The following is a 16934-nucleotide window of genomic DNA, read 5'->3' as shown; positions in this document are numbered from 1 at the left end:
TGAGTCATCACATCATTTCCCCAGACCTGAGGGGCATCTTCTTACCCCAACTAAAGGGAAATCATCCCACCTCTTCCTTCATACTGAGTGGAATGTATTTTCACCTCTTGCTCCAAACTTAAAGGGACCCATCTGCATGTTTTCCCCAAATGATGTAATCCCATTCACTTCATCCCTCAAACTGAAGGAATCGGGGCCATCTCATCCCTAAACCCAGGGAGACCTGGCTGGCCACTATCTGAAGAAATATCCGCGCCACCTGCCCGAAGAATTCCTTGACCAGAGCGCAGCCTCATCGCCCCCAAGCCCAAAGAAAGCCTCCCTGACGTGGGTGCGCTCTTGAAGGCGGGGCGCGAGCTTGGGTTTTCCCGCCGGCCGAGCCAGTGAACTAACGGAATCACGATCGCGCCCTCTGACTGGCTGGCGACAAGCCTCGCCTCCGGCAGTGGTAGCTCCCCACTGCGTGTTCTGGGACTACTCTTAGCTCCACCTCCTTCCTCGGCCCCGCCTCCGTCTGGCTCCTCCCCTCAGCAGCGTCCGGTCCGGCCCGGCCCAGACAGCCGAGCTAGTGGAGTAGGCGCCGCTGCGTAGCCGGGATCCTCCCGGAGGCGCGCGGCGCGAGCCCCTGACAGAACCATGGCGGGCGAGGAAGACCGCGGAGATGGGGACCCGGTATCAGCGGTGACCGTGCGGGTGCAGTACTTGGAGGACACCGACCCCTTCGCATGTGCCAACTTCCCGGAGCCGCGCCGAGCCCCCACCTGTAGCCTGGACGGGGCGCTGCCCCTGAGTGCGCAGATACCCGCGCTGCATCGCCTGTTGGCGGCGCCGCTGAAGGTGAGGGGGCCTAAAGAAAGGTTGGGGGCGATCAAAGGTTCATGGTCGGCGCCATGAAAGCCTTTGGGAGGTACCCCTCGGGGAGAGGCGGGAGTGGGTGCGTTCCTGCGGGAAAGTCTTGGGCTGGGGACCTACGGTCCAAGCTGCCTCGCTTTCGCGGGACGCCTCTCAAGTTGAGGGAAGCTCGAGAAGGGAGGTGGGAGCTTGTTGTCTGCGCCACTTTGGCTGCCCCCTCAAAGTGAGGCCCATCTGGGGAGGTGTTCGGGGTCCATTCGCTGCCTGTCTGCTTGGGTAACCGATCTGGATAAGGTGACGGTAGATGTTTGGGTGGTAGCGGACAAGGAGTTCGGAGCTGGGGAAGGACCAGCTTCCACCTGCTTCAGGTGAGGTGGGGCGGGACCAGGAGGAGGGGCGGACCGGGGCGGGCCACTGGGGGTGGCAAAAGCTTCGAGCGGTTTCTGTTGGCTGGATTGGGTCCTGCCCCATAGAGCGTTGCCCCTGTAGGTGGGGGCCTGGGTAGGGACTGAGAGTAGAAGAGAGACTTCACGGGGTGAGGGGAGTCCCCGGGAAGCGACCTGGCCCGGGACACGCAGAGAGCCAGTGGCTGCACTGGTGGAAAAGCCCTTTGAGTCACGGTCCCCACCATCCCGTACTCCAGCCTCCACCAGCCCACGGCTAGAAGGGAGGGGGCGAGCCCGGCTAATTTTAAACCGCCGGCCTGCCCTAGTTTGCCTGCGTACCAGAGCCGACTAGCGCACAGTGCTGGGAGAGGCCCTTTTCCAGATGGTTGGCCCTACCTCCCCTCCGGCTCCCTGAGCTCAGCCCCCCGCAGGCAGCCCTTTCCGGCGCTCTGGGTTTCCGGGCCAGGACTCTGGGAGGTGAGCTACCACCCCCCAGGGTTCCCCGCGGCCAGTCCTCACCGAGTGGCGAGAAAAAGGAGAGGGAGTTGGTGGGGGTGCCCTCCCTTGCTCTCAGCCTTAGCTGGGGGGCGAATTGCGCAAACTTGCCCCCTGGGCCCGGGGTCTCCCCTGGAATGTGCCCCGGGCGCCGGGCCCCCAGCCTGCATTCCTTGCTCTGCAGGCCCGCCCCGCCTCTGAGCGCGGGCGGGAGAGTTGGTGAGATTATTGGCCCCGGGGAGCGGCCCGTGTCCGGGCAGAGCCCGAGCTTCAAGGCCACGGCTTGAAGGTTGCAGTACACTGCCCACTTTAGAATTTTGATGCAACCCTTTTTGTGCTGCCCTGTTCAAAGGGGGAAACTGAGGTGCAGCTGGAAGAAGCACATCCAGCCGAGGCCACTTTCAATTCAGGATAGGCACTGGAGAGAGAGGGCTGCTAAACTGAGGCCAGATTCCTGCCTTCAGGCTCATGAAACTCTTGAAATAAGGTGCTGAAATAAGCCTGGAGCATTACAGAGAACATAGTATTCCTTCTGCTACTCTAGGGCAGGATTTAGCCCTAACACGCCTCTTCCCAATTAGGGGCAGATTTAGGAGGTCAGGGACAGGAAGAAACCACCCCTTGCTTCTTCCTCTCATTTAGGGACCCATCTCCCTACTGCACCAGGTGTTCTGCCCTCTGTTCTGTGCTCCCTAGCTAAGGACACCACTGAGCTCAGATTGAGAATGTGTTAAGTACCCCCCAGCGTAGACATTCCTGGGCTCCTCACTTTTAGGATATTCCACTTGGTGTACCTGAGGACACAGGCAGGATATGCTGGTGGGCACACTGGGTTACTACTGTGCCTGTAGCCAGGACTTCCTGGGGCTGGCAGTTCTGCCAGGAATGGTCAGATACACTGTGATGTGTTCATCCCAAATATAAACTGTGACCACAGCCCCAGAATAGAAGGCTGAAGGAAGAAGGGCTGAGAATAGGGTAGGGGGAGGAACATCAGAGAGCTGAGAGAAGGGGAGCAGGGCTCCTCCTTGCAGGAAATGTCAACAGCTGGTTCCTCCCCGAGTCCTATAAGGGTGTGCCCCAGGGGCACAGACACGACTCAAACCTGCCTAGATAGCCCTATAGAGAGGAAAGGTGGCCCAGAAACCCAGGCATTCCCATTCTAGGCTGAGAGCAGAAATAAGAGGGAGGGGGTCTCTACTTACTCAATGCTTTATCCTCTGTACATTTGTCTAGTAGGGGAATAGGACACAGCCAAGTGGACATCTACCCTCCCATTCTGGGCACTGACTGTCATCCCTGCAGACCCTGGGAAAGCACAAAGGCCCAGCCCACTTTCTCTCTGGGGCTCCACCCCATGCACCCCATTGGGCTGGGCCCAGCCACTAGAGTTCCCCTGGGGGCTTCCTTTTTAAACTGTTTAGAGCTTTCAGATCTGAGAAGGCCTTGCTCATTTCCTCCTAGTCTAGGAGGAAGCTCCTAGCCACAGCCTCTGACTCATCTCCTGGCCTTGGGAAGGGGGCCGGTGGAAGGGGGTGGAGAGGGTCCTGGCAATGCCTTGGGCCATGCCTGGTGTCCCCAGGGGAATTTAGAAGTATCTGTCTTCCCTCTGTTGCAAGCCTCTCCCAGTCCAGGGACCTGCTTCTGCCCAGAGGAGACCTGGCCCTCTGGCCCTGCATTTTATCTCTTTACCCAGAGTTCTGCTACCTTTTGCTCTTCTGGGCAATGCCTCAGGAGCCCCTCTCGGACACCTATAAACCCTGCCACATCTGAGATAGCACTGACTTCTCCGTGGACTCTGGGCAGAGAGACCCAAATGCTGCTCGGTCCCTGATGCAAAGGCCAGAGGAGCCCCCTACTTCTAGCAGCAGGGATAACCCTAGAAAACTTTCTGTCACCAGTAACTCTGTTTCCCCAGCTGTGGCTAAACATTAGAGAAGGACAGGGGTGGCACTGTCCTGGAATATTTCCTGACCTTGCACCGTCCCTACTCCAGCCCCAGTTTACCCCTCAGGAGCAGTTGTTGCAAGGGGGCTAAAGTGTGAACCTGACCTGCTTGGACAGGGACCAACTGGAGGGGTCCCAGAGGATTCTTAAGGGTAAGATGAGGTGATCTGGTGATGAATTGAGCCATTTATTCTCCTGATATGGAGGTCTTTGGGGGATACTAGAAGATTGGGATGTGGGCATGGATCATGGCCTTCTTCCAGCTTTTCCTGGGACCACCATGTCCAATTTACTGGTCATTCTGGGGTAGGGAGCCTGGGCTGCAGCCTGGTGAGCAACCTCAGGACTTAGATCCTTGCAGATTTAGGCACTGTTACCTTAGTGTGTATGATGTGTGTGTGTTCACTGGTGTTCCTTTGCTTGCTACAAATTTGAGGACCAGTTTGGGGTATTTGCAGAGTCCAGAAAGCTGAGGGGTGGTCTTTCACCCTTGACAACACTACAGGCTCCAACCCTCCCTCCACCTCCCCTCCAGGGTTTCCTGGAGCACTTCCAAAGTCCATCCATTCAAGATCTAGCCTCAGTTAGCCCTGGTTCCAATCCTGGTTGTGCAGCCTAGGGCATATTCACTGAGGTTCTGAGCTTTGGTTTCCTCACCTATAAAAGGATTATCAGGAGAAGGGGGCTTGGCAGGCTCAGTTGGAAGAGCATGTGACTCTTGATCTCAGGGTCATGAATTGGAGCCCCATGGTGAGTGCAGAGATTACTTAAGTAAATAAAAGTTAAAAAAAAAAATTGTCTGGGACACCTGGATTGCTTAGTCAGTTAAGCACCCAACTCTTTTTTTTTCCTAAGTGTGTATTTATTTTTGAGAGAAAGAGACACACACACAGAGACAGAGCATGAGCAGGGGAGGGGCAGAGAGAGAGGGAGACACAGTTTGAAGCAGGCTCCAGGCTCTGAGCTAGCTCAGAGCCTGACATGGGTCTTGAATTCACAAATCACGAGATCATGACCTGAGCTGAAGTCGATGCTTACCCGACTGAGCCACCCAGGTGCCCCAGGCATCTGCCTCTTGATTTGGCTCAGGTCATGATCTCACAATTCCTGATCTAGCCCTGTGTCAGGCTCTGTGCTGACAGTGGAGCCTACTTAGGATTCTCCCTCTCTTCTCTGCCACTCCCCTGCATGTGCCTGTGCTCACACATGTGCACACGTGCACTCCCTCTCTCTCAAAATAAATAAATAAACATTAAAAAAAGGATTATCAGGAGATTCAAACAACTAGGCAAGCTGGTATGTGACACAGAGGAGGCATAACTAATATGGATTTCCCTCCTCAAGGCCCATCCATAGTGTCTCATCTAGGAAGTCATGGTCTAATTGGAAACCCAAGATAACAGGAGAAGGAGGGTTGTTAGAGCACAGGGTCTCTCTCGTGTTTAAAATTTATTTATTTATTTATTTATTTATTTATTTATTTATTTATTTATTTCATTAGTTACTATTTAAGCGATCTCTATACCCAACATGGGGCTCAAATCATGACCCTGAAATCTAGAGTTCCTCCGATTGAGCCAGCCAGGTGCCCCAAGGGTCTTGTGTTTATAGGAAAGCAGAAGAAAACAGCAACAAAGTCATTTCCTAAAATAGGAGTCCTTCAGCGTATAATCCTGCCCTCTTCTCCATCTTCTTTCCCTGCCCCTGGCGTGACCATTCTTGACTGATTTGCAGTTATGAAAAATACTGGGGAGTAGACACCATGGTCTCCTCAGTTTGGCCCTGCATTTAAAATCATATGTAACAAGTTGGTTTCGGCTGCCAGAAAAGCTTGAGCCCAGAGAACCAAGAAAAATTGGGCTGGATGCTGAAGGGAGGGTCTGAGCCTGGGAAGAATGGAGAGGACTCCACTCTAAGACACAGAGAAGCATGAAAGACAAGAGCCAGGAGGGAGTTAAGGATATGAGCCCATGCTGGCCCTGTGCTGACCCTAAGCGCTGTCAGCAGGGACCAGGGTTCAGGCTTACTCTGGCCTGGCCCAGCCCCAGGGTGTGAGAAACAAGTACCAGAGGTTTGGCTCTCAGAAGGGTGACCCGAGGAAGGGGGCAGGGGTGTGAGGGACAAGCACCATCCAGCTGACAGGAAGTCTCTGTTCTTTGCTATCCTAGCCTATCACCCCCCATCTCTACCCAGGACAGGCAACTAGGTTAGGGGAGAGGGGCACCAACCTGGAGGCTCTGGGCTGGCTGTTACCTCTGGACTTCTTCCTAGAAATGGGGCCCTGGAAGAATAAGACAAAGTGGCTAGGGAGGCCACTGCTGCCACCATGGAGGGAAAGGGTTTAAATCTGCTCATCTGAGGAGGCTGGGTGATAGAGCTCTTGGCCTTCAGGACTCCACCCCAAATAGATGCAAGTATCCTGGAAGGAGAGGGCCATTCTTTGCTTACTTGGGATTATAGCATGTAAGTGTGCTTGCAGGAGGGGAAGACATCCTGCTTGATCCGAGCTTTCTGTACGTGTGCTTCTTGGGCTTGTGCTCCTCCAGAGCGTGTATGTGCGCGCACACATACACACACACACACACACACACACACCAGATCGTAAACCTGGGTGTGGAAGTACATACCAGGTATAATATAATCACCCTCCAGTGTTTACCTTTATGGCACTCTGCCCCTCTCCTTTCTTAGCACTCATGGCAGTTGTGCTTCTATATTTATTTGTGGTATTTTTTTATTTTTTTTAAACGTTTATTTATTTTTGAGACAGAGAGAGACAGAGCATGAACGGGGGAGGGTCAGAGAGAGAGGAAGACACAGAATCCGAAGCAGGCTCCAGGCTCTGAGCTGTCAGCACAGAGCCAGACGCGGGGCTCGAACTCACAGACCGCGAGATCATGACCCGAGCCAAAGTCGGACGCTTAACCGACTGAGCCACCCAGGCGCCCCTGTGGTCTTTTTTTTTTTTTTAATGTTTATTTATTTATTTTGAGAGAGATAGCACAAGCATGGGGAAGGGACAGAGAGGGGGAGAGAGAGAATCCCAAGTAGGCTTCCCACTGTCAGTGCAGAGCCTGATGGGGGCTCAATCCCACAAACCATGAGATCATGACCTGAGCTGAAATCAAATTGGACACTTAACCAACTGAGCCACCCAGGCAGCCACTTGTGGCCTTCTGAGGTAAGGCTGCTGGCCCTCCCCAGCTGGGCTCCCCACTATGTCTTCAGCACCTAAAATCAGCCTGGTTCACGAATGTTTGCATGAATGAGCTATTCCATATATGTGTGATTTGGGGGATCCCTGAAGGGGTTTGTTTCTCTGGGGCTGTGCCAGGCTGTGTGGATATGTTTCTCTAGGGTCCTAGAATCCTCTAGTCCAAGGTGGAAGGAGATGCAGCTATGCCTGGGTGGGGGTGGAGTGGGTAGGCTGCTGAGTCACCATGTGGGAAGAGGGATCAGGAGGAATGTGGGGCTGCCCTCAGCTGAGCTGGCCGAAGATAAAGTACCCCAGGCCTGGGGCCTTGCCGCCCCATCTCAGGCCTGTTCCCACTAGGCCCTGGAGAAGATGACTCTGCTCTCAGGGAGGGGAGAGAGGCCAGGCCCGCCCAAGGCGCCCAAGGGAGGGCAGGCAGCCAGGCAGGAAGTGGGACAGAGAACAGGCTGGAGTGTTTGTCCTATGTCCCATGTCCCAGGCAAGGCGGGGGTGGGGGGAGTGGGGGAAGGAGAGGGGGTGTCACCCAAGGGCCTCACAGGCTGAACTGCCAGGAAGGAGCTAGGTCAGTCTCTCAGACATGAGCAGAGTATAAAGCAGAAACGGGTAGGGGTAGGAGCTGGGCTCCCTTTCTCCCAGGGGACCAACAGCAGCTGTAAGTCCTTGGACTGGGCCCAGAGCAGGGCAGTGCTGACAGAACAGTGGGACAGATGTTGGGACTGACTTTCCCAGTAAGATGGAAACCAGAAAATACTCTGCTTCTCCAGAGGTGGGCTCTCCCTGGGCCATAGGAACCCAAGGAGCAGGGCCACTCAATACAAGGGGACTTTGCTGAGCCCTGCATACTGGCTCTGTGCTATGGGGGAAGTGTCTGGGAGAGGCACAGTGCTGCCCTCAGACTCTAAGGAGTCACTTCTCTACAGGTACTTCTCAAGAGGCCAAGTGTCATGCCTGGTGGTAGTAGAGGGGAGCTGGGCCGGGGGCATGATAGAGATACTTGGGAAGCACACACACGGATAGAATGTGTGCCTCGTACAATGCAGGTTTCAGGGACCTGCTACAGACTGATAGAGTCAGACCCTAAAACCTAGTTTTTAACAGGCCCCTTGGAGGCCTCTGAGGTCTAGCTCACTTGGGGCAGGGCAAAGACCCTGAGGCCTGAAGGGACTGATAGCCTATGGATTACTCACTGTTCCTCGCTGTCTCAATTCAGGGAGACACACATACCACACACACACACACACACACACACACACACACACACACACTCCTTCCAGCTGGGTTTGCACCAATATTCTTAACACTTTCTCCCTGGGCTTGAACGCTTTGTGGATGCAGCTTATCACCCGCAGGGCTGTGAACTTCCTTGAAGGCAGGAACTTCCTCCCATATTCCATTCCCTTTCCTCATTCATGTTCATGAGCTCAACATGTTTAGTGAGCACTTACTGTGAGCCATAGGGCTGGGCTAGGCTCTGCAGATATAGCATGGGGCAAGACAGACATGCTGCCTGAACCCAGAGATCTCATGGTTAGTGGGGAAGGAGACTAGTGTCTAGGATATTATAATGCTGTATGGAAGGCCTCACACATGGGGTGGAACGGGTTGCATAGCACTGGCTTCAGGAGTTCAGGAAAGCGTTCCAAAAAAGCATTACCTAATCTGAAACATGCAGAATGGTAGGTGTTAGCCAGAAGACATAGCACATTCAAAGGGCAAGAAAGCCTGGCACCTGAGGTAGATGGGCTTCATGCACGGTAGGCCCATGAGAAATGACTGCTGAAGGAATGCATGGCTGCAGCATACACCCTGTGGTATGCCGCTCTGCTGGCTCTCTGAGTGGAAGTAGAAGGTCATGGGGTCTCCATACATATCTCTACCACCTCTTTCCCAGCCCTGACAACTATTCCCTTTGCCCCCAGCTGGAGGACTGTGCTCTACAAGTGTCTCCCTCTGGATACTACCTGGACCCTGAGCTTTCTCTGGAAGAGCAGCGGGAGATGCTGGAGGGCTTCTATGAAGAGATCAGGTCAGAGCTCATGGGACCAGGAAGGCAAGGCTGGCCCCTACCCTTGCCTCCACCAGGGGCTGGCTCAGGTGTCAGCAGCCAAGACACCTGATCTCTAGCCTAGGCTGAGAGTCACCTCCTGCCACGCCACCCCACACGACTGTGCCAGGGGAATCCCTGGCCAGTGTTACCTGATGCTTGGGATGGGGGGGTGGGGGTGGGACGTGTGTGATCTCCTACATACCTGAGATACCTATGTTTGCACAAACCCTCCTGTTGAGGAGAAGGGAGTTGGGCCAGGAGTGGCATGTGGGGTGGTATTTAGCTGCCTTGGTGTGGGGGGCAGGGACCCTGAGGAATGGCCTGAAAACTGCTGACTAGGCTGCTTAATTCCAGCAAAGGGCGAAAGCCTACACTTATCCTGCGTACTCAACTCTCCGTGAGGGTCAATGCCATCTTGGGTGAGTGTATGAGGACATTAGTGTCCAAGAATGCCCCTCCCCAGCGCTGCTGGCTCAGTTTCTTTCAGGCCTGTGCTGGACAGTGGACAAAGCACATGGGAGACAGGATGTGTGGCCCCTTCCCACTCCTATCCTGACCTCTCCTTTCAGGGTCAGGGCTGATGTTGCAACTAAACCGGATTGGGGGTTGCCCGGAGTCAGGGAGTGGAGGAGGAGGTAGGGGGCTCAGGCACTAGAATATTCTTTGGTGGGGGGTTGTGTCCCCTTGAGGTTTCCATGCCCACCTACCCCTTGCAGAAAAGTTGTATGGCTCCAGTGGCCCTGAGCTCCGCCGTTCCCTCTTCTCACTAAAGCAGATCTTCCAGGTGAGGCCCAGAAGTGGGCTGGGGGTGGGTGTCCAGCCTGAGCCCTGCTTAAATTTCCCCATGGTGCCCCCAGGAGGACAAGGACCTGGTGCCTGAATTTGTACACTCAGAGGGGCTTAGTTGCCTGATCCGTGTGGGTGCTGCTGCCGACCACAACTACCAGACCTACATCCTCCGAGGTAAGTCCAACTCCTCCCCCATGACCCCTGCCTTCAGTGACCCCTTACTGACCTCTTCTTGTCTCTGTGTCCCCAGCACTAGGCCAGCTGATGCTTTTTGTGGATGGGATGCTAGGGGTGGTGGCCCACAGTGAGACTGTACAGTGGCTGTACACACTGTGTGCCAGCATGGTAAGTGGCCCTCCACACAGCCATGCACCCTTTTCCCACTGCCTCTCTCTGGACCTCAGTCTCCTATTCTGCAAAGTGGGCTGGAATTGAATGAGTCTGAGGCTCGTCTAAGTCTAGAACGTACTCCAACACCTGGTTCTGGGGCCAGGGTCTTTCTGCCTAGACTTTCCTCTTTAAGTCCAGCCCCAGAAGCCCTTACCCCTCCCCACCAGGAGCTGATACAAGTCTGGCCCAAGCCCCACTCATATGTGGTGACCCCTCCCCCTAGTCCCGCTTGGTGGTGAAGACAGCCCTGAAGCTGCTGCTGGTGTTTGTGGAATACTCTGAGAACAATGCACCGCTGCTTATCCATGCTGTCAGTTCTGTGGCCAGCTCTACAGGTGAGAGACTGTTCCTTCTCCCCCCTCAACCCCCACTCAGAGCCCTCTCTCCTACCTGTCCCCGCATGACTGCTCCCCTTTCTGTGTCAGGCTGTCTTCCTTGGGCCAATCTGGTGTCCATCCTGGAGGAGAAGAATGGCGCTGACCCTGAGTTGTTGGTGTACACAGTCACCCTCATCAACAAGGTGGGTATGGCCGAATAGGGGGGAACCAGGTGCCAATTCTGGGCCCCTTAGGTTCCTGACTTCCAGTCTCCACCAGCCTTAGCCTTGCCCTCCCATCCCCACCCTCTAGACACTGGCAGCACTCCCGGACCAGGACACCTTCTATGATGTGACAGATGCACTGGAGCAGCAAGGCATGGAGGCCCTGGTCCAGCGCCATTTGGGCACCTCGGGTACTGATGTGGACCTGCGCACACAGCTTGTGCTCTATGAGGTGGGCTGGGTCACCTGGGCACAACTGGCGGGGAAGAAGGAGGTGCAGTTCGCCAGCGGCTCACATCTGGGTCTACCTCCACTAGAATGCCCTGCGGTTGGAGGATGGGGACATCGATGAAGCCGCTGCAGGTGGAAGGCGGGAACGCAGAAAGCCCTCTTCAGAGGAGGGCAAGAGGAGCCGCCGATCTCTAGAAGGCGGGAGCTGCCCTTTGCGCTCCACGGAGCCTGGGTAAGATAGAACTTGCCCTAGCACTTGGGGAGGTGTGGATCTGCCTGCAGTGGCCTTGTCTGTTGATAAGCCCCGCCTCCAGCCCCACAGGCCCTGTCTCTAGCCGCGCAGGCCCCGCCTCACAGACAGGCCCCACCTCCAGCCCCTCAGACCTGGCCTCAACGGTAACCTCCACCTACTCCACTGGCCCTGCCCTGTCGACAAGCTTGAACTCCAGCCTCGTGGGCCCTGCTTCTGGCCTCCTTACCTCGGTGAACCTCTTTCCTGCCATCTCTGTGGGGCCATCAGCCGACAGCTCCAGCGAGAGGAGCATCTATAAGTAAGTAGGAAGATAGTGGAGGCCACCCCTAGAGTCCTCTCTCCAGCTGTCCCTCCACTGAGCCCCTCCACAGGCCCTCCGCCTCCTCTGTCCAAACTCCTCTGCCCAAACGCATGCTTTCTCTTTCTTTCCAGACTTCACCAAACTGCTCCTGTTTGGTAAGTGACTGCTGGGGAGTGGGGTTCGGCCCTGACTGGACCTCTTACTCCTCCTGCTTGTCTCCTCATCTCTTTCTGGCATTCTGCCTGTCTTTGCTCTTTGTCATCTATCTCCTTGCCCCCCTTCTTTATTTCTGTCACTGTCTCTTGACTCTCTTGTTCTTTGTCTCTTACTATGCCCTGTCCTGCTTCATGTCAGTCTGTCCCCTCCATTTCCAGTTTCTTCATGTCCTGTCACCCCCACCCCTCCTCTTTCCACTGGGGCTGGGAAGGAACCCCTGATATTACTGCCCAGCTGTGTGTGGGTACAAGCAACTGGGCTTTGGAGTGGAGCAAGCACCATAATTACCATCTCTTCCTCTCATCCCCCCTACCCAGGGCCCCTGAGAGCCCACCTGACTCTCAGTCCCCTACTGAGCAGGCAGTGCTGGAGTAAGTACAGAGGCCAGCCTGCCAGGCCTGCCATTTGCTCAGGGCTTCAGCATTGCTTCCCCCAGCGGGGGTTCCATGTGCCTCATGCAGCCAGAGCTGGGGGACTCTCAGGCCCATCCTCTCCCATACATAGCCCTCCTTTGTTACCCAAGGACCAAGCACTGGGAAGCAGTTCACTGGGGTCATAGTGTTCAATAGTGACACCTTAACGAGTTTCAACCAGAAATGAAGATACGGACTCCCAATCTGGAGCCCATTCTTCCATGTCCTCAGCCCAGGAATAGGGAAGGGGGCTAGGATCTAGGGTGCTGTGTGGTATAGGGGTGGAGGAGCAACCTAGGGCTGAGGGAAGAAGGGCAGAGACTGAAAGCCAACAAAGGCTAGAGGGGCTGAAAAATAGACACTGGATCACATTCATTATTCCAACATAAATTGAATGCCTGTTGTGGTAGCTCACTCAGTAAAGCATGGGACTCTTGAGCTGAATGCTTGTTTCCCAGGCCCTTTTCTAGACATGGGTCATAGCTCTCAGAAACTACCAGACATGGGACAGCCTGGTGTGCCCATTGGAACAGCTATCCCCTTCCCCTGCTCTAAGGGTCTAGAATCAGACAGTGAATGTGAACAGCAGCAAGGTTGCAAGTTAGCTGTTAAGTAGAACTTCTCCCCATATGTTGACCTGGGAATGCTGGGTTGGCAGTGACCCTCCCCAGATGTGGAGGAATGAACAGGGGCTGCCTTGGGAGGGCAAGTCCTGGGTCTGCTCAGCGCATGGACTGTTCTCTGTATGTCTGTGTGTGCCTGCAATTTGGGGCAGTGCCCAGGGGCCCAGCAAGGCATGTACACCACCCTGGGCTGGGGTGTGTCAGACACCCTCACTGACAAGTACCTCCCCTCAGAGCCCGGTTCCTGGAGAATGTGGCAGCAGCAGAAACAGAGAAGCAGGCTGCACTGGCCCAGGGCCGAGCAGAGACACTGGCTGAGGCCATGCCTGATGAGGCTGATGGACACCCAGGTGAGTAGGTGGGTGGGCAGAATCCACTCATGTTGCCCTATTGCTCCAGAGGGCGTGACACTGACAGCTGCTTCTCTTCTCTAGATACCCGGGAACTATGGGGCTCCCCAGAACCAGGCCCTGCACCCAGAACACCCCAGAGCCCTGCCCCCCGAAGTCTGCTCCGGGCCCAGCGGAGCCTTGAGCCAGAGCCCAAGGAGCCACTGGCCCCACCAAGCCCCAAGGCTGAGCCCATTCAGGAATTCCCTATCCGTGTACCTAAGCTCTGCATTGGAGACCTGGACTTCTCAGATTTGGGGGAGGATGAAGACGAGGACATGCTGAACATGGAGGCTGTGGAGGCTGGGAAAGGGGTCCCACCCCCACCGCCCCCACTGCCTGTGCTCTCTGGAGGTGGCCCACCTCCTCCACCCCCACCTCCCCCACCCATCAAAGGCTCACTCCCACCACCTCCACCTCCCACCACTCCCCTTCCTCCCTCAGCACCCGATGGTTTAGCCCTCCCCACCAAGAGGAAGACAGTAAAACTCTTCTGGCGGGAGCTAAAGCTGGCTGGGGGTCATGAAGGCTCTGGGAGCCGCTTTGGGCCCTGCCCCACACTGTGGGCCTCACTGGAACCTGTCTCGGTGGACACAGCCCGGCTGGAACACCTGTTTGAGTCCCGTGCCAAAGATGTGCTGCCTTCCAAGGTAAACCCACCCTCATCTGCAAGGTAACCCCAGCGGAAAGAGGAGGGAATCAGAACTGAAGGGTCTGAACTGCCAGGGACAGCCACTCATTTCCCACATGGGGAAACCAAGGCAAAGAAAGGCATTGAGTCTTGTCAGAGGTTTCTCAACAAGGAATCAGCAGAGCCTAGCCCTAACTAGAATCTAAGCTCATCCCAAGGCCTTACATATCCCAGATCCCTGGTTGTGGGGTGCCCCCACCATCTGGCTATTTAGAGGGGCTATTTAGAGTGCCCTTGTAGATTGTTGCCCCAGCTAGTCCCTTTCCCAATCTTACACTGCCCTCTTGCCAACTTTAAAGAAAGCTGGTGAGGGCCGCCGGACAATGACCACAGTGCTGGACCCCAAGCGCAGCAACGCTATCAACATTGGCCTAACCACCCTGCCACCTGTGCATGTCATTAAGGCTGCCCTGCTCAACTTTGATGAGTTTGCTGTCAGCAAGGATGGCATTGAGGTAGGGATACCAGCTAAGGGTGTGACAGGGAGGTGCGAGGTCTGGCCCTCTCCTTTGGTCAGTGGGCATTTCCTGTCCCTCCCAATGGTGGGCATGGGCTTAGCATTTCTACAGAGCAGTTCCCCAGGCCCTGGGGATACCCCAAATGACCAAATGACCTAGGGATGAGTCAAAACCAACATCTGAGGCCTCAGGCCAGCACTGAGGGGACTTTGTGTGGGGTGGTGGTTGCATCCTCAGAAACTGCTGACTATGATGCCCACGGAAGAGGAGCGGCAGAAGATTGAGGAGGCCCAGCTGGCCAATCCTGACATACCCCTGGGCCCAGCTGAGAATTTCCTGATGACCCTTGCCTCCATTGGGGGCCTGGCCGCACGTCTACAACTCTGGGCCTTCAAGCTGGACTATGACAGCATGGAACGGGTACTTAGGTCATGGCATGTGGCAGGAAGTGGGGCAGGTGAGCACAAGGACCAGGTAGTTTGAGAGTCCTTTGTCTCCCACTCCAGGAAATCGCAGAGCCGCTATTTGACCTGAAAGTGGGCATGGAACAGCTGGTGCAAAATGCCACCTTCCGCTGTATCCTGGCCACCCTGTTGGCTGTGGGCAACTTCCTCAACGGTTCCCAGGTTAGTGGGAGTGCATGAGGGCTGGGGGCCAGGGCTCTGGAGCCTGCTAGGCCCAGGCTCAGATGGGGTCCTTTCAGAGCAGCGGCTTTGAGCTGAGCTACCTGGAGAAGGTGTCAGAGGTGAAGGACACAGTGCGCCGACAGTCACTGCTGCACCATCTCTGTTCCTTGGTTCTCCAGACCCGGCCTGATTCCTCTGACCTCTACTCAGAAATACCCGCCCTGACTCGCTGTGCCAAGGTTAGCACCAGCCAGAGGCTTGACTAAGACCAGCCATGGCAAAAGGGAGTGCTGCTTTCTGGGGCTGGCTTTTCCTCCGTGTTTGGGCTACTGTGCCAGAGTGTGCTCAGCTACAGGTGTTGTGTGGGCTGTATCCTCTGCCAGAAACATTCTTTCCTCTATTGGCCTGGCTACACCTACTGTCTGTGGGTCTTCATTTAGCCACCACTTCCCTCAAGAGAGCTTTTCCATTCCCCATTAGATCAAATGGACTTGTCTCTTTCCTAGATTAGACTGTGAGCTTTTGGAGGGCACGCGGAGGCTTTTTGGCTCTCTATATCTCTAGGGACCAGATTGGCTGGCCTGACAGAGGCAGCCTCAGGTGGTGCCTGTCTTTGGGGGGACAACATGCATACCCTCTGCCTTTCCAGGTGGACTTTGAGCAGCTGACTGAGAACCTGGGGCAGCTGGAGCGTCGGAGCCGGGCAGCTGAGGAGAGTCTACGGAACTTGGCCAAACACGAGCTGGCCCCAGCCCTACGTGCCCGCCTCACCCACTTCCTGGCCCAGTGTGGCCGCCGTGTTGCCATGCTGCGGGTAGTACACCGCCGTGTCTGCAACAGGTGGGGACATGGGCAGAGTGCAGGACTGCTATCACCATCCCTCACACCCTAAGCAGGACTCACCATCCCTCCCCACCCCAACCTGCCTAGGTTCCATGCCTTCCTGTTATACCTGGGGTACACGGCCCAGGCAGCCCGGGAAGTGCGCATCATGCAGTTCTGCCACACGCTGCGTGAGTTTGCACTGGAGTATCGGACTTGCCGGGAACGGGTGCTACAGCAGCAGCAAAAGCGGGCCACGTACCGTGAGCGCAACAAGACACGGGGCCGCATGATCACTGAGGTAGGTACCTTTTCCAGGTTTGGACTGCCACCCCCGTGGTTTCCTTCCCCTGCGCCCAGCTCACCCTTCTCCCCTCTACAGACAGAAAAGTTCTCAGGTGTGGCTGGGGAAGTCCCCAGCAACCCATCTGTCCCAGTGGCCGTGGGCAGTGGGCCAGGGCGGGGTGATGCTGACAGTCATGCCAGCATGAAGAGTCTGCTGACCAGCAAGCCGGAGGACACCACACATGGCCGCCGCAGCAGAGGTGGGACCTATGGCCACTGGGGGCAATGGGCTTTGGGGTCACCTTATCCTGACTTCTCTATCTGGCCTCTCTCAGGAATGGTCCAGAGCACCTCCCCAGTCATGCCTACAGCAATGGGGCCCTCCACTGCACCCCCAGAAGAACCCCCAGTCTCCAATTTACCCAGTGACACTTCAGATGAGATCATGGACCTGCTGGTACAGTCAGTGACCAAGAGCAGTCCTCGTGCCTTAGCTGCTCGGGAGCGCAAGCGGTCCCGTGGCAACCGCAAGTCTTGTGAGTACTCCCCAAACGCCCACTACCCGCCTTAACCACATCAACCCTCTCTAACTCTGCTCTGTTCCTGCAGTGAGACGGACGTTGAAGAGCGGGCTCGGAGAGGACCTGGTGCAGGCACTGGGACTGAGCAAGGGTCCTGGCCTGGAGGTGTGAAGGTACTGCCTCTAGAGCATGGACGGGCCTCAGCCTGCAATGTAAGAGACTAGAGAATGAGGAGGAATCAAAGCAGAATTCTGGGCCTTTTCTCAACCCTAAGGCCACTGTGTGCCCAGTGGACAGTGCCTTGAGCAGTATTAGCTGTGTGTGCCTGTATGCAATTGTGTGTTTGTGTGTGTATATGTACTTGTATGAGCTCCCTGAATGCATGGAGTATAATAAAGTTTTCCTAGCCAATCCAAGACTCTCTTCCTTCTTTGAAGGTACCAC

General features: G+C 55.6%; 1 protein-coding gene across 4 annotated transcripts; it reads left to right on the top strand.

Moving 5' to 3' along the window:
* The first annotated feature begins 545 nt into the window (after window positions 1-545).
* Window positions 546-16901, top strand: FHOD1 (formin homology 2 domain containing 1). 4 transcript variants are annotated; one of them, XM_047078560.1, is made up of 24 exons: window positions 546-837; window positions 8814-8920; window positions 9296-9360; window positions 9658-9725; window positions 9799-9904; window positions 9981-10075; window positions 10344-10455; window positions 10546-10640; window positions 10750-10893; window positions 10979-11124; window positions 11207-11443; window positions 11578-11601; window positions 11980-12033; window positions 12933-13048; window positions 13133-13737; window positions 14078-14233; window positions 14474-14656; window positions 14743-14862; window positions 14940-15101; window positions 15512-15702; window positions 15793-15985; window positions 16067-16229; window positions 16305-16505; window positions 16579-16901. In XM_047078560.1, the coding sequence occupies exons 1-24, from the start codon at window positions 637-639 to the stop codon at window positions 16659-16661; spliced, it is 3627 nt and encodes a 1208-aa protein (XP_046934516.1). In that variant the 5' UTR covers window positions 546-636; the 3' UTR covers window positions 16662-16901. The 4 variants fall into 4 exon arrangements, with proteins under 4 accessions (XP_046934516.1, XP_046934517.1, XP_046934518.1 ...); XM_047078562.1 differs by lacking the exon at window positions 546-837 and having other exon boundaries at window positions 8828-8920; window positions 9663-9725; XM_047078561.1 differs by lacking the exons at window positions 11578-11601; window positions 11980-12033 and having other exon boundaries at window positions 547-837.
* Window positions 16902-16934: the final 33 nt, after the last annotated feature.

The sequence above is a fragment of the Lynx rufus genome, unplaced genomic scaffold (genome assembly GCF_022079265.1).
Source record: "Lynx rufus isolate CCGP_SWC_20201006 ecotype Redwood Valley unplaced genomic scaffold, mLynRuf1.p SCAF_16, whole genome shotgun sequence".
Lineage (NCBI taxonomy): Eukaryota > Metazoa > Chordata > Mammalia > Carnivora > Felidae > Lynx > Lynx rufus.
This window is presented reverse-complemented; position numbering and strand designations above follow the sequence as displayed.

Coding starts and splice junctions, on each gene's coding strand:
- FHOD1 (XM_047078560.1), top strand. CDS start 637: ATGGCGGGCGAGGAAGACCGCGGAGATGGGGACCCGGTATCAGCGGTG. Junction 14,234..14,473: donor TCAGCAAGGATGGCATTGAG/GTAGGGATACCA, acceptor TTGCATCCTCAG/AAACTGCTGACTATGATGCC. Junction 15,986..16,066: donor GGGGCCGCATGATCACTGAG/GTAGGTACCTTT, acceptor TCCCCTCTACAG/ACAGAAAAGTTCTCAGGTGT.